This window comes from Mustelus asterias, chromosome 5, assembly GCF_964213995.1.
Source record: "Mustelus asterias chromosome 5, sMusAst1.hap1.1, whole genome shotgun sequence".
Classification (NCBI taxonomy): Eukaryota; Metazoa; Chordata; class Chondrichthyes; order Carcharhiniformes; family Triakidae; genus Mustelus; species Mustelus asterias.
This window is the reverse complement of record NC_135805.1, coordinates 90,816,094-90,837,261: the sequence shown is the minus strand read 5'-3', so window position 1 is coordinate 90,837,261 and position 21,168 is coordinate 90,816,094. Positions and strand designations below refer to the sequence as shown.

Below are 21,168 nucleotides of genomic sequence, written 5' to 3'. Positions count from 1 at the left end.
ATACAAAATAGAGTTGTCACACCTGAGTGCCACTCTTGATTTCTGTCCCTGACATATTCTGTGCTGAGGGGCAATGAAACTCAGAACATGCACACTTCTGAATAGCAGCTCACTCGTAAAGCTAAAAGAGGGCCAACAGGAGAATTTGGCTTCGTGCTACGGTTATGCAGCAAATATCGAATGACCACTTTTTCAAACTAATTTCTGATCTTTTAGCACAATGCAGTCCACAGTCAGATGACAAAGTAACATCACTCCTCATATTGTGCAACTGAGGCAATTTCACAAAATTGATAATGTAACTGGCCAATAGAATTATTGGCCCAAACATAGAACTTTTCTTTGTGCACTGTGTGTAATTCCCAGTCTTTCAACATTCAATAAATATTGGCCGGTAGCCACGCAGCGGGCTGGGAAACATCAGCCTTACGCCGGTCACAAATCTCCCAAGCACTTTTTTTTAGTGCAATCAGCTCCGCGCCGATTTCCAGCATGGAGCAAATTATCATTTTGAAATTAGAATTTCAATTTGATTAATAGTCCGGGATGGTATTCACCCCCCACTGCCAGGAGTGCTTCCCTCCAGCGGGGTTTATGACTGCTCCCCACTAATGAGGAACAGGCATCCTGACCCCACTGGTGGGGACGGAGGCCATTGAGACCTCTCTGGGAGGTCGAAGTCAAAAGGGCACATTTGAAATGTGCACAATGTGGGTAGGTCCAGCCTGGCAGTGCCAGTCTGGCACCCTGGGGCAAACTGGCACTGCCCACTGGGCACCTCAACAATGCCACTGAGTACTGGGCAGTGCCAAGGGGACAAAGGAAATGGGGCCTAAAGATGTCGGGGACTATTGGGGCAGGGCCGATTGGAGCATGAGCGGTGAGGGTGGGAGGGACCTGCTGCCACTCTGCATTGGGAGAGGGAAGAACAATCAAGCTTGATCATTGGGTTAGGTGGGGGTGGGAGGAAAGGTGTAGTCAGGGCTGGCCATTGGGGTGGGATGGGGTCAGGGCTGGTCGTTTGGGGAGGGGAGATCGGGTTCGCTGGGGGAGATCGAGGCTGGTTGTAGTGGTGGCGGGGAGGGGGGGGGGGGCGGGGGGCAGATCGGGCTGATGGGGAGATCAGGGTTGTCAGGGGTATGGGGGGACATCGATGTTGGCCCGGGGAGGTCCGGTAGGCCAGTGATTGGGGGTGGGGGTGTATTGAAGGCCAGCAATCGGGGGGATTGCAGGGCAGGCCAACAATGGAAGCAAGCGATCGGGAGGTTAGTATCGGGGGTCACAGCGCATGCGACGATCTCCACTCTGCCAGATCGGTGCATGTGTAGTGGCCCATTCAGCACTCGGCTGCCGGCCTCTTGCTCAGGAAAAGGCCCCAGCCTCTGCTTTTCAGAGTGAATCTCGCTGAGGCACTCTGCAATGCACAAAGTGCCAGAGATTCGCTCTGCTAAGTACGTCCAAATAACGGGTGGGAATTATTTCCATTTTGCCACCGTTGGGCACTTAGTTTTTTGTACTTTTAAAATTTTTCTGACCAAACTGGATACCTTCGCCATGTAGTCCATGTCCTTGCCGGCTCACCCAAGTTCTCTATATCCCTCTGTAGACTCTTTGCATCCTCCTTGATGCTTATTTTTCCACTTAACTTAATATCATCAGCAAAGTGTAGCAGATTAAACTATTTTAATATTTAATGAATCAACATTGGTGGTACACATAAAAATTAGATTTCGAGTATGTCAGCCCATGAAACAGTAAGAAGTCTCACAACGCCAGATTAAAGTTCAACAGGTTTATTTAGTAGCACGAGCTTTTGGAGCACTGCCCCTTCATCAGGTGAGTGGCCCTTCATCACTCACCTGATGAAGAGGCAGCACTCCGAAAGCTCGTGCTACTAAATAAACCTGTTGGACTTTAACCTGGTGCTGTGAGATCTCTTACTGTTCCAACCCCAGTCCAACACTGGCATCTCCACATCATCAGTCCATGAAAGAATATTCCGTCTCTTATGGTGCCTCTCAGAGAGCAGCATATAGAAGGTGCGATACTGGAGAGTGCTGTTTGTACATATGTGCCAGTTATTTTTAGTATGAAATAAAATGGCAAGGCATATGAAACTAAAACTGCCAAAGCACAGTGAATAATATGTAACATTCCAAAAGAAGTGAAGATTGTATTAGTTTTGAGATATTTTTCAGCAACACTCTAGTTGTGAATGATTCAGGGGAAATCATTATCCATTGCAGAAAAGGTCTATTGACTTAATATCTTCATTTTCAGGAACTACTTTCACTTGCCATACTTTGAAAAGAAACCTTGTATATATATCAAAAGTTGGTGGCAAGACCAGAGAAGACGTCTCTATAATGCGAATATCATGGACAAGATTGCAGATAAACTGGTTAGTATTTCAGAATGATTTTTTTCTCTTCAAGATCCAGATTTTACAAAGAGTTTCACGTGTAGTCCAGCAATTGGGTGTTGTATGCGATCTATTTCTTGGACAGAGCAAACTAAATGTCCTCCTCCTCTGCCGTAAATCTTTCCATGTTTCTTTCAAAAGTGCTGTGTTATTGTTCTGTTGATCAAAATATTTGTACAAGATGAAGGATGTGGAAAAGACTGTACAGGAAGGATGTGGAAAAGATTGAAAGGGTGCAGAGGAGATTTACAAGGATGTTGCCTGGATTGAGTGGCATGCCTTATGAGGATAGGCTGAGGGAGCTCGGTCTTTTCTCCTTGGAGAAACATAGGATGAGAGGAGACCTAATAGAGGTATATAAGATGTTGAGAGGCATAGATCGGGTGGACTCTCAGAGGTTTTTTCCCAGGGTGGAAATGGCTGCTCGAGAGGACACAGGTTTAAGGTGCTGGGGGTAGGTACAGGGGAGATGTTAGGGGGAAGTTTTTCACACAGAGGGTGGTGGGCGAGTGGAATCGGCTGCCGTCAGTGGTGGTGGAGGCAAACTCAATAGGGTCGTTTAAGAGACTCCTGGATGAGTACATGGGACTTAATAGGATGGAGGGTTATAGGTAGGCCTAAAAGGTAGGGATATGTTCGGCACAACTTGTGGGGCCGAAGGGCCTGTTTTGAGCTGTAGTTTTTCTATGTTTCTATGTTTCTATGAAATGTCTCAAAATACTACTGGCAAAAGATTGGACCGTGAAGGTGGGGAAGGCATTACATAGACAAAGAATAGACGTGATTAACAAAATGTCGATATTATCCTGTCTTTTGAAATGATCTAATACGTAAAATACTTTACTCAAAAGCTTTTCACTCAAGTTTTTATTTGAGAAAAGAAAATGTGGTTGATAAAAGCAGGGATGAAGCCATGTGTGAAATAGCTTCACTGTTTTAAAACCTTATTTAAAAGCTCTCCACCATGAAAACACTAAGATGCCGTAGTTATTTGGGACAGGCTGATTCTGCATTGACGTCCTAAAAAAAGACAATTATAGTCATGGAAAGCTATTTACTGCAAGGGATTGTGGCAGCACAATGGAGCTAAGGGGTTTGACATGTTGATGCTCCAATGCATGCTATGTGTACCATGCAATGTTAGGACTGTGATTTGAATTCATGATTCCCTCGATGCTCAGTCGTTGATTTCAGCTGTAGCTTCATCAGGTTGTTAGGCTGTCTTCAAACACTCCCTAATGGCCAGAAGAAAAACATTTAAAGGATCTTGGTCTAATATGCCTAAATAACATGATAAGAAAAATAAATTAAATAGGGAAATATTTTTTTAAAAGATTATTTTAAAGCAATAAGTTCCTAGCTATTTGGAATTGCAATGTAATTTCCAATATTAATTTAAAATAATTAAATATTTTGAACTAAAATTTTAACAGTTTAATTTATCCCTCCTTTTTAAACTATTATTCAGTAGCTGTAGAATGCAGCACCTTTCATCTACTGAGAAGTAAATAAAATTTGATTCCTTGAATGCTGAAATATTTACATTTTGATAATAGGTTGGGTGGAATTCTCCCAAAACATTTTAAATGCCGAATTCGCTGGAGTAAATCACACTGCTTTTTTCAGCAGGATTTTCAAAATGAATTTCCCACAGTCTTGAGCACTGCAGAGAGCGCGAGCGTAAATTACACTGAAAAGCTGGGGCCAGGGCCTATTCCCGCTGGGGAGGCCGGCAGCATAGCGCTGAGCGGGCCACTGCGCATGCACCGATCTGTCATAGCGGGGATTGGTGCATGTGCAATAGTTCTGTAATGCTGGCCTCCCGATCACTGGCCAGCCCTGTGACCCCCGTATCACTGGCTGTGCAATCCCCCACCTCACAATTGCTGGCCTCCCGGACATGTCTGGGCCAGCCCCAACCGTACCTCCCTACCCCTACAGCCTTGGCTCCGCTCTTCCCCCTCCCCCACCCCTCCCCCACCCCAAGCCGAGGTGCCCCCTGGGCTTTGCCAGTTTGCCCCTTAGGTATTGCCAGGGAGCCAGGCTGGCAATGCCGAGAGGGCAGCTCCCTTACCCCAACCTCCTATGGGTCGGGCCACCAGCTCCTTGCTAGTGGGGAGCCGTTGTAAAGCCCACTGGACTGGAAAAACACCTGGCAGGGCGGGAGGGGTGGTGGGGGGAAACTCTAGCGGGTCCAGAGACCTCTGTCGCGGGCCCACTAATCCAATTTAAATGCTCATTTAAGTAATTTATTCAGCTCCACGCCGATCTGCTCCTGGGGTGAATGGGTTGAAATAATCGATTGCAGTAGAGTTCCCCTGTGAATTATGTACAGCACACTTCCCTGGGAAGTTGCAGTGATGAAGTTTCAGTGCAGCTCCCACACTTGCAGATGGGCAACACAAATAAGCTGACTGAGGGATAAGAGGGTGAGAATGCTAATATCCGCAAGGTGGTAACTTTAACAGCAGGTGTGGATGTTTGAATGGTGTAGCCCTGTATGCGTACCTTGTTTGTAATTAATCATTATAATTAGAAAAGCATATGGAGGCTGTAAGTGGTTAACAATATTCACCTGACATAAATGAAGCTATTGGCTGTAATTGGATATCACTGACTTCAGAACAAATGTACACTTGTGATTGGTATACAGAAATTACTTGTAAGATAAGCAAAGGTATAATTGTTCATGCCATGTATCACTCAGCAAGTCTGTACGCCACCTTGTGGAAAGCAGACTTCTTCATTATAGCTTGAATAAAGATCAATTTAAGACTCCGAAAGCTTTGTCTGGTCTGTCAAGGGTATGAAGTACAAGTTTCGCTGGATAGCTACAAAACTATGTATCGGGGACAGGGGCCTGACTCAATTTTTCTACAAAAGCAGGTCTGCCAAGTCCGGAAATTTCCCACCTCCAGCCACTTGTCTGAAAGACACAATTCTGGGCGTGTAGACACCCAGATAGCGTGGCTGGTGTATGTCATATCTGTCAATAAGGGTGCCAACGACTGATACAAGTTTTTTATATAGTGGATAACCTATTCTTCCCTCAAGGGCAATTGAATTCATTTTTAACGTTCTTAAAAATCCAGTCTGATTTCTGCCATTATTAAGGTACTCCTGTTTATTTCAGTTATGAAGTTAGATTGGACAAGTTGGGCCTGTTTTCCTTGAAGAAAAGAAGGCTAAGAGAGATTTGATAGAGGAATTCAAAATCATGGGGGGGTCTAGACAAAGTTGATAGGAATAAACTGTTTCCACTCGTGAAAGGACCAAGAACAAGAGGGTATAGCTTTGAAGTAATTGGCAAAAGAAGAAAAATCAAGATAAGATAAAAAGCATTTTCACACAAGTGGTTAAGGTATGGAATGCACAGCTTGAGAGTGTGGTGGAGGCAGGTTCAGTCAAAGCAGTCAAAAGGAAATTAGGCCATTATCTGAAAAGAAAGAAAGTGTTGTGTTATGGGGAGAAGATGGAAGAATGGTACCAAATGAATTGCTCGTTCAGAGAGCCGATGTAGACATGATTTTACCGAATGGCCTCTTTCTGTGCTGTAACAATTCTGTGATTCTGTTTATATAATTAGGAGATTATCAGAGAGAAGAGTTATATTCTGACACAGATGTCAACATATCACTTGTCTCATGTCCCTGCAGCAATAATTATTTAATATTCTCTCATCCTTTACAATAGGAGGAAGGCCTGAATGATGTTCAGGAGATCCTGAAGACAGAAAAACCACACCCAGAGCGACGGCTTCGAGGTGTCTTGGAAGAGTTGAGCAGCGGATGCAAGTGTGTATTAATAGAGATGACTGCTTTATCCAACTATGTCACTTGCTTCTAATGATTGCTATGCCTCTTTAGTCAATTTGGTCAAACTTACCAATCCTGTTTTATTATTATTTCACCAACAACAAAAAAGCGACTTCCTGGAATGAATTCCTGTCTTATTAGAATCACATTGAAAACTCTTCAACTACCACATTAAAGAAGCAACATATCATATTTCTAATCTTTTTATTTTCTTCCCTGTTCCTATTGTAATTTTAATTCTGGTTTCTTTCAACATTACCTCTGTTCATCACATCAATGTGTTGCACTGAGGAATCACTATTCCTCGTTATCCCTGCACCCATACAAAATCCTCCATCTTAGTCTGATTCAGGTGGTACCATTCTCACCTTTGGAACAAAAGGTGTGGGTTTAACTCTAGATTAGTACTGAGGGACTACTACATTGTCACAAATTATGACCTTTTCTTGAAGTGTTCAACTGAAGTCAGGTCTTCCTACTCCAGGTGAATATTACAGATTCCATTCTGTTGGAAGAGGTGCAAACAGTTCTGCTGGTTTCCCTTCAGCCAAATTTCCTTTCTCAACTAATACCACCATAGACAGATTAACTAGTCATTCACATCAAAGTTGTTTGTGGAATCTTGCCGTGTACAAAATATTGTCTCGTGTACAAACATGAAAGCAGCCACTGCTCTCCAAAGTAATTAATTGTCTGTGATATGCTTTGAGAAATTCTGAGACCTGATGGCATATTTATAAATGAGACTGATGGTAGTCACAAATTCAAAGGATTGGGTAATGTCATTGAACTCTTGTTTTATTATTCATCCAAACTACCTTCAAAAGAAATCTGCTGTGTGTCTGAACACTTGGCTCTTTATATTCTCCCTACAGCCGTTTTGTGTCACTGGCAAATAAGGACGAAAATGCACCAGGGAGGACTAAACTGGATAGGGAGAGGCTTAAGTCCTGCATCAGAGAGATGGTATGTTAAATATGGCAAATAGATTACAAATCAGTTATAACAAGAAACCTTAATGAGAAATTAAGGGTGGAATTCCCCCAACCTGCCCGCGGTGGTTTTGGTGGCAGGCAGGCGGGCTGTATCCAGTGGGAGTGGAAACCACCCCCCCCCCCCCCCCCCCCATTGTAAAATCACGTTGCAATTCTCCCAATGGCAGGTTACTGGTGGGTCACTCTTCCCGCTGGCAGGTGACTGAATTCCATTTGCATTAATTTGCATATCATGAATGCTCATTAAAACATCTGCCCTCCAACATCCCATCAGACCCTTCAATCATGCGTCATGCCAGCGGGAATTTAGATCAGCATCAAACCCGCTTGCTAATGAGTGGTATGCGCAAAGCAGTCCTTAGTTTGCCAGAGACTTCGGGCTGAATGCCACAAATTTCTGCCATAAACTGCTCCTGATGCCTGTGTTGCCACATGCCAGTGTTTATCTAGATAAGACTGTGCTGTGGGACTCATACACCCTCTGCAACAAGTGTCCAAAGTTCAACTGGGGTGGAGTAAGAGATAAGGCCAGGCATCAAGATTCTGTCAAGATGTTTCAACTCCAAAGCATCCGCAATCTTTTCATGTTTCTGACGTTAATGGACCTAATATGTATTTCCAACATTTTCTATTGTTAATTTTAGAGTTCCAGCCTTTGCAGTTTTTAATTCATCTTATTCCTATTTTAGTCTGCTCTCAGCCCATTAATGTAGTTGGGGATAACTGATGTCATACAATGTGATAGCCATGACGTGGAGATGCTGGTATTGCATTGGCGTGGGCACAGTAAGAAGTCTCACAACTCCAGGTTAAAGTCCAACAGGTTTATTTGGAATCACGAGCTTTCGGAGCGCTGCTCCTTCATCAGGTGAACCTGTTGAACTTTAACCTGATGTTGTGAGACTCCTTACAAGCAATGTGACAGATTTTGTGAGCATCTATGATTTGCTGCTAATTTGTCAAACAAGCTTGAGGGGCTAAATGGCCAACTAATCCTATGATCTAAGTACATATATTTTGTACAAGCAGTCCCAGTGACCGTGCGAACAATAGTTCCTGAGTGGATTCAAGCAACAGCAAATCATTTGCAGCAAAAATCATGTTGTTGTCTCTGGTTAATGAGTTTTCTTACTAATTGCTGTGTCCAGCCGAGTTTCAATGTAAAATTATTTTAAAAGCATGTCCTCCCATCCCTACCAAACCTCACAGAATATAACTGAGTGTCTGTCGGTGACTGCACCACTTACATTTGGCTCCTGGGAAGTGGAATATATTCAGTGTAGAGTAACTTGCTTTAATAATACCACAATGCCTTCTCAAATAAGTATTACTGCTGGTTCATAAATAATAGTTGTCAATAACTAAAGCTCTAGAAGGACTGTTATGAAATTTGTAGTGTGGAAACCAGAGACAAAAACAAATGTAATAAGCAACATGAGGACTGTACATTCCAATCCCTTTTCTGGAGACAAAATAACAGTTACAAAAGGTCCATTGTAATATTTTCACTAAACTCTTGAACATACGTCTAAATACAGGAGAACATGGCACAGCAAGCAAAGACAATGAGGACCCAGGTGAAGAAAAACACACTAAAGGACAAAATGAAACAGGTCCACGTCTTTCTGCATAAACTTCGCTTTATGACTGATGAGGTAAGAGGTTAACTTGCATGCGGAATGTACAAAGGTGGTTTGTGCACTAGCCGAGTACCCCTCCATGGAACATGGAGTAATACTGTAGAATTTTATTCGGAGAAATTAATTCCTAGTAACTTTGTTAAGGAATAAATGTAGAAAATACATGTAAAGATTATCTTCATACGACCTTTGTTACAAACCTTCTCACCTCCCATTCCCTTGGTCCCTTTACTCCCCCGCTATTCCTGTCTTCCTCTTCCTTCTCTGCTTCTCGTTTCCTATTTTCAAGGTAGCGATTCTTTTCAAAGGTGCAGCTCCATGAGCACTGATCGCAGTATCACACTGTCTTTATCGTAATAGGTGATCACAGTTTAAATACAACCATGCCCTAATCCGGCACACATTCCAAGATTTTCCAGCAGGGATTACGAGACAGTATTTGGGGATGCAAACTTATTCTCCACTCTAACACAAAAACATTGCTGCCAGTTGTTGGTCCCTACTGTTGTCTCAATGAACACCCAATGGTTCAGCATAGGCCAAGGATTGAATGATTCCTTGCCGTTCTGTGAGCCTCAGGTACTCACTTTGTTAATTTACTGATCTGTCATAAATGCCTCAGATATCAGGGGCTAGAAATTGATATTCCCGGCTTTTGGCATGGCATCCAACATTAATGGGAAACATTAAGGATGATGGCATTTTCCTTCTCAACTTGCCATTGGCTGGCAAGTCCATTCTGATTAGTTGAGATATTGCCAAAGAGAATGCACCAGGGAACTGTTGTCTCCCATGCTTTTGTTCAATTCAAAAAAAGTGCAATGCCTGGACATGTTCCTTTTATCTGCATTGGTCCCATCTTATACAAAGAACAAAGAAAATTACAGCACAGGAACAGGCCCTTCGGCCCTCCAAGCCTGCACCAACCTTGCTGCGCGACTGAACTAAAACCCCCTACCCTTCCGGGGACCATATCCCTCTGGAGAACAAAGAAAATATGTGAATATATATAGCTTCTAGCAAGCAAAAGTGAGTGACATTGCAAGCCCAACTGATAACTGTAAATTGGTTGCTAGTGTAATTCTTAGTGCACCCTGGATTGTTTAGCAATTACCTTGATCAATCAGAGTTGACCTGCCAATAAACTTTTCTCATGCAGTTTAAGTTGTTGCTCCCTTTGAAATTTGGTATTCTTGCATCAGATGAGTTTTGCTCAAGTTCTGTACTAACAAGTGACTATGTTTTATTCTATTGATCATACCATTCAGCTCTCTAATCTTGTTTCTACCTGAATGCATTAACCCAGCCTTCCCATCCCTCATCCCCCTATCATTACTGAGGAGGTTACTTCTTTCAATGTCTTGACTAATTCTGGATTCCATTTGCAGCCTCAGCACAGCATCCCTGAAATATTCATCTGGATGCTGAGCAACAACAAGCGGATTGCATATGCTCGTATTCAATCCAAAGATATTCTCTACTCAATAGTGGATGAAGAAACAGGCAAAGATTGTGGCAAAGTTAAGACTGTCTTCCTAAAGGTAATATGATCTCACCTGGTGAACCTCTACAGCTGTTATTCTATTGAAAGGATAATAGTGTAGATTTGACCTCCTGGACATCAACTCAGGAGAGCTGCTGGCCTTCTGGAACATGTGGCTCCATGGGAGACTTTGACCAATCATAATGACTGGGCTTCATTCACTTCCCACAGCCCAGTTGCCGACCTAAATTTGCAGGGTGCAGAGGCCATCCACGCGCACAATTAAACTGCGAAGGTGGACCCACTTAGTGGTTGGGGTGATGAGGTAGCCCAGGGAAGCAGAGGCCAAGACTTCCTTGTGGAGCCTGTAGGAGCATTCAGCGCAGCAGATAGAATGGGTTAAAATCCCCCCCTTATACGATCACAAGTGCAGCAGTCGGACTTCAGGATCACAAACTCGGAAAGAGTGTAACAGGATTCCAAACTCAGAAGTAATATACTAGGATCATCACTCAGTAGAAAGGCAGAAGGATTGCAAGAAGGAAACCAAGCGCAACTAGTAATGAATAATAAGTACAGCAACATCCGTAGCATTCATGTTATAAGCATAAATTTAAAATACTTGTGTCCTGCTGCAATTTCAGTCTAATTCCTTGTTTTGTTATGTCATGGGACCTACATTCAGAGCAATTTATAAGCTGCAATCATCAAAAATATTTTTAAAACAATGATTTTCTGATTCGGAATGCGAATATTAGAATGGATGCAGATAAAATTGAATGATTTAGTTCTCATGCTAATAGATTCAACATCAAAAGTTGCAGAGATTGAATTGCTGTAGAGGAAAAAATTTGCAAGTAAAGGTGGATCAAATCCTGAACCACAGGATTAATTGCCTGCTCAAGAGGAATGTATAAACTCGATCATTACGAATTTAAAGAAAGAAAAAGAGTTATGGCCCCTTTGAGAGCAATTTAACCATCCCAAAGAGAACCATGTTTCTTGGCTTGGATTGCATTGCACTTCTTCAGTTATTGTATTATTGTAGGCATTATTCACCCAACTGTCACCATTCTGCAATTGCTGCTATTACATGACTGTAGCCAATACACTACTGTAACCATTTCTCACACTACTATTGCCATAACACCGCCATTGTTATTGCAAAACTGTAGCCATTCCATGACTGTCACTATGACACATATGTAGTCATTACTTAGCAGGAGGGTTCTCCCTCTGCCCTGGAAAATACTTATCCCTCAAGCAACATCATTAAAATGGGTTATCTCGCCATGAATCCTATTGCTGTTTGTGGATCCTTATTGTGTCCAAGTTGTTTGCTGCATTTCCCAATATTACAACAGTGACTAACAACACTTTGAAGATTGTTTCATTGACCAGTGTGCATTGGGATGTTCTGAAGTTGTGAAATGTGCTATGTAAATGTACATTCTTTCTTATTTCTTGATTCTACCCATTACATGACTGTGGCCAATATCCTTGGCAGACCTAGGATAAGGTCTAGGATAAACAGGTGCATGATAATGCTCTCCAATTGGAACATATTGTCATTACACTTAAATGGATAAATACTTGAGAAAGAAAATGGCGGGGGAATGGAACGCAATAGACCATCTTTCCCAGAGCCAGTATAGATGCAGTAGGTCGCATTGCCTCCTCCTGTGCTGTACAATTCCACAAAATTGTCCCTGAAACTGATTTATTAGTGCACATTTTCTTTCCTGTGTCAATCCACCTTTGAACGTTAGACACTCACGTGTTATTATATAATATCAGCAATGTGAATGTAGTCCGCTGAAGGAGTGTCGGGTTGAGAAATGGATACCCAGTTTCTCACTGAGAACCGAGTGCTTCTTTTTACCGTACTCAGCCACAGTGATACATTTTCAGCTTCTAGTAATACAGGACCCAATACAATAATAAATCCTTGCTTAACTGTCACTTATGCATCCTAATCGTGTTGTTACTATTCCATTTCTGTCATCTTGGTGATAACTTAAATGTAAGTGCACTCTTTGTAAATAGGACAGTGCTCAAAGTGTGTATAAAACTGTCTGACAAAAATGATTGTTATCCAACAAGAGTTTCATGAAGCATATTTCAAGAATGTACGTTCCTTCCCAAAGTCACTACTGTGCAAAATTTATGAAGAATTTTTACCTCTGTTTAGATTGTGTTAAATAACAGTTATTTTGTTAACAGCTTCCTGGAAAGCGAGGCTTTGGCACCGCAGGATGGACAGTTCAATCTAAAATAGAGGTTTACTTTTGGTTGGGATTAAATAAGCAACGGAAGGATTTCCTGAGTGGCCTGCCCAGTGGATATGAAGAGAACAAAGCAGTAAAGGGTCAGGGATTGCAGTCCTTCCCTCCTATAAGTCTGACCTACATCAGTAAGTACTGATTATGAAAACATATTATTAATCAGCGCAGTATTCAGATTCTAGTGTATAAATCAAATGATTAATTGGAGGAAAAGAATTAAAGAGTTATATTATACTGTGTGAAAAATGTTTCTACTCAAAAGTATCATTGCTCCTGTCAAGGTATGAAATTCTTCCAAGAAGGACGGTCCATAATGATGTTTGAATGTTTAGCCAGTGAAAATAATAGAATTTAATTTACTTACCTTGAGCAAAGTTTTAATTCCTAGTGGGATCTTTTGTTTGCCAAAACAGAGAAGCAGCTTTTCCAGCTAAGAGTTCACATGTACCAAGCACGTAGCCTGTGTGCTGCAGACAGCAGTGGCCTCTCGGACCCATTCGCCCGTGTCTTCTTCTCCACACAAAGCCAATGCACTGAGGTAATTACCGCACAACCCAAATGGGACCTGTTTCTATCAAAGGAATGTTCCAACGTAACACTTGTTCCATTGTGAATACCAGCAGATGCAATTTATCAATGAACTCCCATTGAGAATACCCTATTGCAGCTATGGACATGTCATTGGGGTCGTTACTAAGTGCAGATGAGATGTTCCCACAAAGGGAAGACTTGGGCAAAGTTACTGGAAATATTTATGGAACCAAAAGAGAAAATAATTGCAGGAAAGAATGGCCCATTGTAATTTGATACTTGGTGAAAGCTGGAACTCCATTTCTAACTGCACTGCATGTGTATCTACACCATATGGAGTGCAGGGGTTCAAGAAGGTGGATAACCATCACCTCCTCGAGGGCAATTAGAAATGGGCAATTAATGTTGACCTAGCCATTGATGCCCACATTCCAAGAAAATATTTTTATAAAGCACCTTAAGAGGGGTGTCAGCTTGATAACAAATATGCCTCTTTGCCAAAGTTTCTTACCTGGCATCAGGATTCAGCCATTGGCAATGATTATAGGACTCTGAGCTGTCTTGCATTGGCTTTTCCACCACACTAAAGGAAAATGTCCAACAAATATTTGATAGAAATCATGCAGTTCAGGAGGCATCAGAATGCAGTAACAGGGAGCTGCCTGGTTTTAGATTATTAAACCTGATCTTAAGCCTACACATAGCTGGGATGGAGGGGGCATAAGCCTGTGTTCCTTTCAATCTCTGTTGATGTTTTCTGTATTCAGATAAGTGAGCTCTATCCCTAAAGGACTAGATAAACAGTCCATAACAGCTCAAGATGAGCATTGTAGAGACAGGGAAGCCTGTTCTAAGTGAAAGGAGACTTGTGTCCTGTTTATTTACTTAAAGAATATAAACTAATCTTCTGTAACTTTACCTCAGTGGAGATTCACGGTAGGGCATGGTTTCATATGAGGTTTTTTTAATGAATTTGGGATACTCACAACAACCGTGCCCCACTAACTTTTCCTACAGACTGTGCTGCTTCAAGTTCCTTTCCATTATTTCTTCGCAATTTTACCAGGTACATATGAGAGCTAGGTGTCTCAGATACCCTGTAGACTTTAAGCTCAGCCAAAGGGGTGGCAGAGTTGGAGAGAAGTACAGATTTTAAAAAATTCTTGCACAGAATGTGGGTGTCGCTGGTTGAGCTAGCATTTATTGCCCATCCCTAATTGCCCTTGAGAAGGTGGTGGTGAGCTGCCTTGCTGAACTGCTGAAGCCCAAAGTGCTTTAAGGGAGTGAGTTCTAGGATTTTGACCCAGTGACAGTGAAGGAACAACTGTATAGTTCCAAATCAAGATGGTGTGAGGCTTGTAAGGGGAACTTGCAGATGATAGTATTCCAATCCATCTACTGCCCTTGATCTTCAAGGTAGTAGAAGTTGTGGGTTTGATAGGTGTTTTCAAAGAAGCCTTGCTGAGTTCCTGCCATGTATCTTGTATATGGTACATGCTGCTGCTACTGTGTGTTAGTGGTGGAGGGAGTGAATGTTTAAGTTGATGGACGGGATGCCAATCAAGCGGGCTGCTTTGTTCTGGTTGGTGTCGAGCCTCTTGAGTTTGTTAGAGCTACCCTTATCCAGGCAATTAGAGAGTATGCCATCACTCTCCTGACTTGTGCCTTGTAGATCGTGGACAGGCTTTGGGGAGTTAGGAGATAAGTTACAATAGAATTTCCAGCCTCTGGCTGCTCTTGTAGTTACAGTCTTTGTATGGCTAATACAGTTTAGTTTCTGGTCAATGTTAACTCCCAGGATGTTGACAGGAAATTAAATCATTAACATGGAAACAATGTAGTCTCAGGTTTCTGATTTGTTTCATTAATCTGTTATCAACAGGTTTTACAGGAGACTCTATGTCCTACCTGGGACCAGTTGTTGGTGTTTGACAACATTGAGCTATATGGCGAAGCACAGGAACTTAGAGATGACCCTCCCATTGTGGTCATTGAAATTTATGACCAGGACACTGTGGTAAGGAGTCCTAACTGACTGTATTTTTCAGCCAAACAGTTCAAAATTCTAGTTTTTTAATCAATTTGTGTATCAATATTTTAAACAATATCTGTCTGGGAATTTTACAATTGAAATATCCTTGAAACTGATCGACATAGCAGCTACTTTCAACTTATTTTACTGCTACCCCTTCTAGAAGATTTCTGCTTTTCACACAGTGATGCTCAGCTGAGAAATTAGGAATGTGTGAAAATCACGGACTTCTTCATAAAGCACCAAGGTGCCTTTAAGAACAATTAACAGAATATGTATAGCATTAACAGAGATAGACAGTAATAGCCCCACACCACCTGCCTCCCTCACCCCAGTCCGTCCAGCAATGGAATTTAGTGTGACTATATAATACTTTGCAAAATGGTTCAACAGACAACTCTGATTAAATTCACCATGTTAAACATATATATAGGAAAGATAACTTTGGATTGGGAAACTGATACCAATCTGTTTCTAGAACTGAGAATGTTGTGTTTTAAGATCCCTATGGTTCAATCTTTGCTCCTTATAAGTTTCAATTTCCCCCATGTTAAATGGACCCCAATCTGATGATGAAGTATGAAACTAGACACACATCCTTTTCCTTATTAGTAGGTTTATTCACAGAAAACATATCTCTGCGTCCTTCCTACCAGCTTCCCAGCCATCCCTTTTTATATGCACTTCAGATACTTAATGAATCAATATCCTCCACCTGCTTATCTTTAACCTTAACAATGCAATTAATGTAACATTAACATCTGACTATAAATAATTTGGATGTTAAGTGAAGGCTGACTGTATGTTTCTGCTTTATTTCCACTAACTTTTTTTTATTGCTGGATGCCTTGTGTATGATGGGATAAGTAGAGTTTGCATTGTTCAGGCTAGTTGTGATTTGAGTAGCTTTAGAGCAGAATTTCAGTAGATTAGGCAGCTTAATATAAAAGATGCAACAGTAAAAATGTTTATCCATTATTTTCTCATCATAATCCAACTGAAAACTGCACTGCATCTTTAAGTCCACTCCTGTGTGTTGTGTGTAATCACAGATAGTTCTGTAAACTGGAACTGAGTTAATACTTTGCCTTTCATTGCCCCTTTAAAGTGATAATCCTTACATGTGTGCTAGAATTTTGCCGCCTCACCTGCCCAGGGCTCGTAAGATCGTGCCCGAGGCCAATGGAGAATGCCGTTCTGTGAGCCTCGCCTGCCCCGATTCCAGGGCGGGTGGGCCAGTAAAATTCCGGAGGTGGTTTCTGTTTATTTTCCCTCCAATTTCCAAAACCTAGCGCCAGTTCTTGTTTGTTTTGACTGATGTTTCACTGCTACCACTCTGCACTCTGGAATTGATCTAGCATAGAACAGATCTAACAGCCAAAAACTCAGCAACAGTAAATACTGTGGACCATCAGTAGAAGCAGAACTTATGTACCACCATAATCCATAAACTCTCAATCCAACGCATCCCTTACTCCTCCATCACCATCAAACAAGAAACCATCCCTAGTCCAGGTATAGAGCATGACATGGAAGTGGAATCTGTCCTGCAGGCAGACTTTAGGGAGCTAGGCAAGAGATCAATAAGCAGGCCCTCAAAGCAGTAAGCTCCAGCTTAGTCCTGAGTAATTGTAGAAATAGGGAGAGAGTGCATAAAAATGTGTGGTTGGGGAAAATGGTGCAAGAGGGAGATTCCTGGGACATGAGGGCCTGTTCTGGGGGAAGTGGGAATTGTGCAGACCAAAAAGTTGCACCTCAGCAGGGCTGGGAATGATGTCCTCAGTTTTCTAGTGCTGTGGGCAATGGTTCAAAATAATTTGGCAAATGCCTGGCAACCAGGATGTAGCATTCGAAAGAAGAAACAGTGTGCACAAAGGTTTGGAAGAGACAATTAGCACAAGAGTAAGTAATAGTAAGGCATTACACAGGAGTCAGACTAATGCAATAAGATATAATTCAAGTATGTGCATGCATGCAAATACATAAAGCATGGTAAGTAATCTTGTTGTGCTCCTGGCACTTGGGAGTATGGTGTTGTGGTGATAATAGAGATCTGCCGCAAAAAATGTCTGTTCCTGGATACAAGAGGGAGGATTTTACTGCCTCGTTCAACCCGAGACCGAAAAATCCCACTTAAGGTCAATGGATATTTCTATTGTCTGACCCTTGCCCACTTCAACTCGGTGGCAGGCGGGGCGGTAGAATTCCGGTGAAGGTGTTCAAGAAAGAAGTGGGATGGCAGTTTTGATTAAGGAGAATATTAGTGTTGGAGAGGAAGGATATCTTCTTGGGGTCAAAAACAGTATCTATTTGGTTGGAATGAAGAAACAATCAAGAAGCTATCACACCACTGACTGGATTCTATCGGGCACCCACTGGCAGGAAGAAATTAATAGTCATTTGGACAATTGCAGGTTAATTAAGCAAACCAGCATGGATTTGTTAAAGGCAAATTGTGTTTAACATGATTGGCAGAGAGGGCTGGTGAGGATCATGTTGGTGATGTGTCCTAGATGGACTTCCAATAGACCTTAAGAAAGCATGGCTAGCTGTGGTGAACCATCGTTGGTTACCACTGGGGGTTGTTCTTATGTTACTGTTGGGTTAGGGTGTTGTCACTGTGGGGGTTGTATAATGTTGTTGGGTTAGGGTGTTTACCTGTGGTAAATGTTATTATGGCACATCCCGGTGGGGCCCCGCCTCCGGAGGAGAGGTATAAGACCCTCTGCTCCGGCAGGACCCCTCCAGTCTGAACTGGTGTACTCGTGTTAGTTAGTTCCATTGTTTGCTAATAAAAGCCTTCAATAGCCGAAGCCTTGTTCCACGTGCTTGATTGTCGCGCATCACTAGCAAAGTTAAATCCCATGGTATAAAATGGACAGTGGTATCATGGATACAAAGTTGGCTGAGTGACAGGAAACAGAGAGCAATGGCGAATGTTTGCTTTTTAGATTGGAGAAAGGTATACAAAGGGGTTTCCCAGGGTCAGTACCAGGATCATTGCTTCTCTTGATATATATTAATGACCTTGATTTGGGTGTCGAGGGCACAATTTCAATTTGATGATGACACAAAACTTGCAAGTATTGTGACCGATGGAGAGGATAATGATAGACTTCCAGAGGACATGGTCAGGCTGCTGGAATGGGCAGATGCACAGCAAATGGAATTTAATGCTGAGAATTATGAAATTATGTATTTTGATAGGCAGAACAAGGAGAGGCAGTATAAGCTAAAGATTATAATTCCAGAGGTTGCAGGAACAGAGAGATCTAGGGAACATGACAGGGCAGGTTAAGAAAGTGGCTGTAAAGGTAAATTGGACCCTGGGCTTTCTAAATAAAGGCATGGAGTATAAAAGCATAGAAGTTATGGTGAAACTTTATAAAACATTACCTTGATCTCAGCTGCAGTATTGTGTCCAATTCTGGGCACTTTATTCAGATGTGAAGGTTGTAGAGTCAGTGTAGAAAACATATTTGAGAATGGTTCCAGGGAATATTCACTTACCTGAATATATTGGAGAATCCCCTTGGAGGAGAGAGGTTGAGTAGTGATTTGGTAGAGTTGTTCAAAAACAGGAAGGTAGATAGCGAGATACAGTAGATAGAGAGAAATTGTTCAGAAGCACCAGGAACCTGAGGGGACACAGATTTAAAGTGATTGGCTAAAGAAGCAAAGCTGACCAAAGGAATATTTTTCTTTATGCGGTGAGTGACTAGAATCAGGAGCACACAACCTGAGAGGGTGGAAGAGGCAAATTCAATCATGTCTTTCAAAAGGGAATTAGATAGACACCTGAAGAAAACAAATGCAGGGCTACAATTACGAGGGAAGAGCAGAAGAGTAGGACTAACTAAATTGCTCGTATAGTGAAGCAGCATGCATGCGTCAGGCTGAAAGGCCTCCTTCTGTGCTGTAACCATTCATTGATTCTTTAAATGGCTCAACTGTGATACTCCCTTCAGTCAAGGTGCCGACAAATATTTATTTATCTGAGCTCACATAATAATTGTTTGGATAAGTTACTAGAAATTGCTTTCTGGTCTAGCAGAATGTCAATGTCTTCAGGAAAAGGTGGAGCAGGGAAAGATTGGTGGAAAAAGGAGGAAAATAAAGAAATCCAATTTCTTTTCTTTGAGAATATCATGTTAAAGACTAGTTCGCACTTCTTAAATGAGCATATTAAAGAATAGCAATCTTACACATAGTTTGAAATTAATCATCTATAAAATATAGTTTTATTTTCTGTTTTGCATGTCATAAGCATATCTCTTTTGAAGCTGTCAAATAGAATATTCCATTGAGACTTACAGTGCCGTAAAATTACTGTTCTTGGAAAATACTTACAATCCTGGCCTAATTATTACGTACAACATAAAGATTAATTTTTAATCAAAAATCCTCGGAACTCAATGTGAATTGAAAATTTCAGATTGACTACATGGTGCAGCTTATCCTTCAAGTCAATTTTTGTGTGAAATTCAATTATTTTAGTTTTATTAGAGGAAGCAGGTCAAGTGCACAGTGTGTGTCATCTGCAGTTTATGCTGTTCATTCGAATGTCACGGCTGGGCCATTACTTTGACAAATCTCCCAAAATAAAGCAGGCAGCAAAGAAACCAGGAATCATATAGTTAAAAGTTAATTTGTGAAGATGATTTGCTAAAAGTAAGCCAATGGAAGAACTCTCTTTGGGAAAATTCTGTGTGTTCTTTTCTTAGAAAAGGATCTTAGAGAATTAGTAGATACAGATCATTTTACTGAAAGTTGTGACTTCGATTAACCCTGTTATTAAATGTCCCATCTTATGAATGCAATGTTACGTCAAACAAAACAGCCATCAAAGTTTGACATGGATCCGGTAAGAACAATTTTGAAACTAAAATTTGATGATCTCACTAGAATTATAGCCTGACTGTAGAGGAATAGAAGCTAAAAGCAATAGAAATGTTTCTTCAATGACAATGTTATATTGCAGGGATTCCCAGATGAAACAATAGTGCAAATCAAAAAACGCAATCTAATTAATTCAGAAAGCAATTAACATTGGATTATGTTGTGGTCCATTCAGAAATATTGCTCAGTCCTGTTTTGAGAAAGTCTTGTCAAATTCACATCGATTGATGTTGAGCATTAAAGTTCTAAGAACATCTGGGAAACCCTATGTGGCAATGGGTGTTTCTTTATACTTCAGTTATGTTAGGTAGTTGCTAACAATCCTACACTTGCAGGGGAAAGCAGAGTACATTGGTCGAACATTTTCGAAGCCAGTGGTGAAGATGGCAGAGGAGGAATATTGCCCTCCTCGCTTTCCTCCACAACTCGAGTATTATCAGATCTACCGGGGGAATACAACTGCTGGAGACTTGCTGGCTGCTTTTGAGCTTCTTCAGGTAATGCTATAGATATGGAAATAACTTCTTTAATGCCTCTTTCTGTCTACCTATTTTCATTGTCATCATGGAACACTTGCAGACCAATGAGGAGTTCTATACTGACCAAAGTCAAACCTGAGTTGGCCAGATTCAAAGTTCTTCAAAATTTTTCTTCAGATCTATCAAGAAAAAGAGTTATTCTCTTCGTAGTTTATTCACTAATGTTAGGAAAATCAAGTGATTGAATAAAAATATTATTGCGGTTTATCAGATGTTTGTGATCCATGTGGTTACACAGACTGGATGATGTCCCACAGTTTTTATTTTTCCATCCATGGTTGTAAGATAAATGGCTGAGTCTTATTCTCACCCCTTCTCCTCATATTCTTCATTAGCTAAAAATGATGGCTTGTGCTGGGGTGTGGCTGCCTGCACTCTCAACAAAGATGATAGTCAGTCTTCATTCACCAACTCGTTCACTGAATGTCTCAAGCCTAATCCTCTGCTCAGTGGAGATCTTCACAAACCTACTTTGCCACAGCAATCACTGAGAAGCAATCACAGGTGGATGGCATCACCACATGACA

The 21,168-nt window shown here is 41.5% G+C and overlaps 1 protein-coding gene across 1 annotated transcript in view; it reads left to right on the top strand.

Moving 5' to 3' along the window:
• otofa (otoferlin a) overlaps window positions 1-21,168 on the top strand; it is a 379,834-nt gene that overhangs the window by 268,974 nt on the left and 89,692 nt on the right. The window contains exons 19-27 of the mRNA XM_078213737.1: window positions 2,281-2,401; window positions 6,116-6,216; window positions 7,113-7,203; window positions 8,771-8,887; window positions 10,261-10,413; window positions 12,579-12,768; window positions 13,054-13,178; window positions 15,054-15,188; window positions 20,438-20,599. Coding sequence (XP_078069863.1) covers window positions 2,281-2,401; window positions 6,116-6,216; window positions 7,113-7,203; window positions 8,771-8,887; window positions 10,261-10,413; window positions 12,579-12,768; window positions 13,054-13,178; window positions 15,054-15,188; window positions 20,438-20,599 — 1,195 coding nt within the window. The remainder of the gene's footprint in view (window positions 1-2,280; window positions 2,402-6,115; window positions 6,217-7,112; window positions 7,204-8,770; window positions 8,888-10,260; window positions 10,414-12,578; window positions 12,769-13,053; window positions 13,179-15,053; window positions 15,189-20,437; window positions 20,600-21,168) is intronic.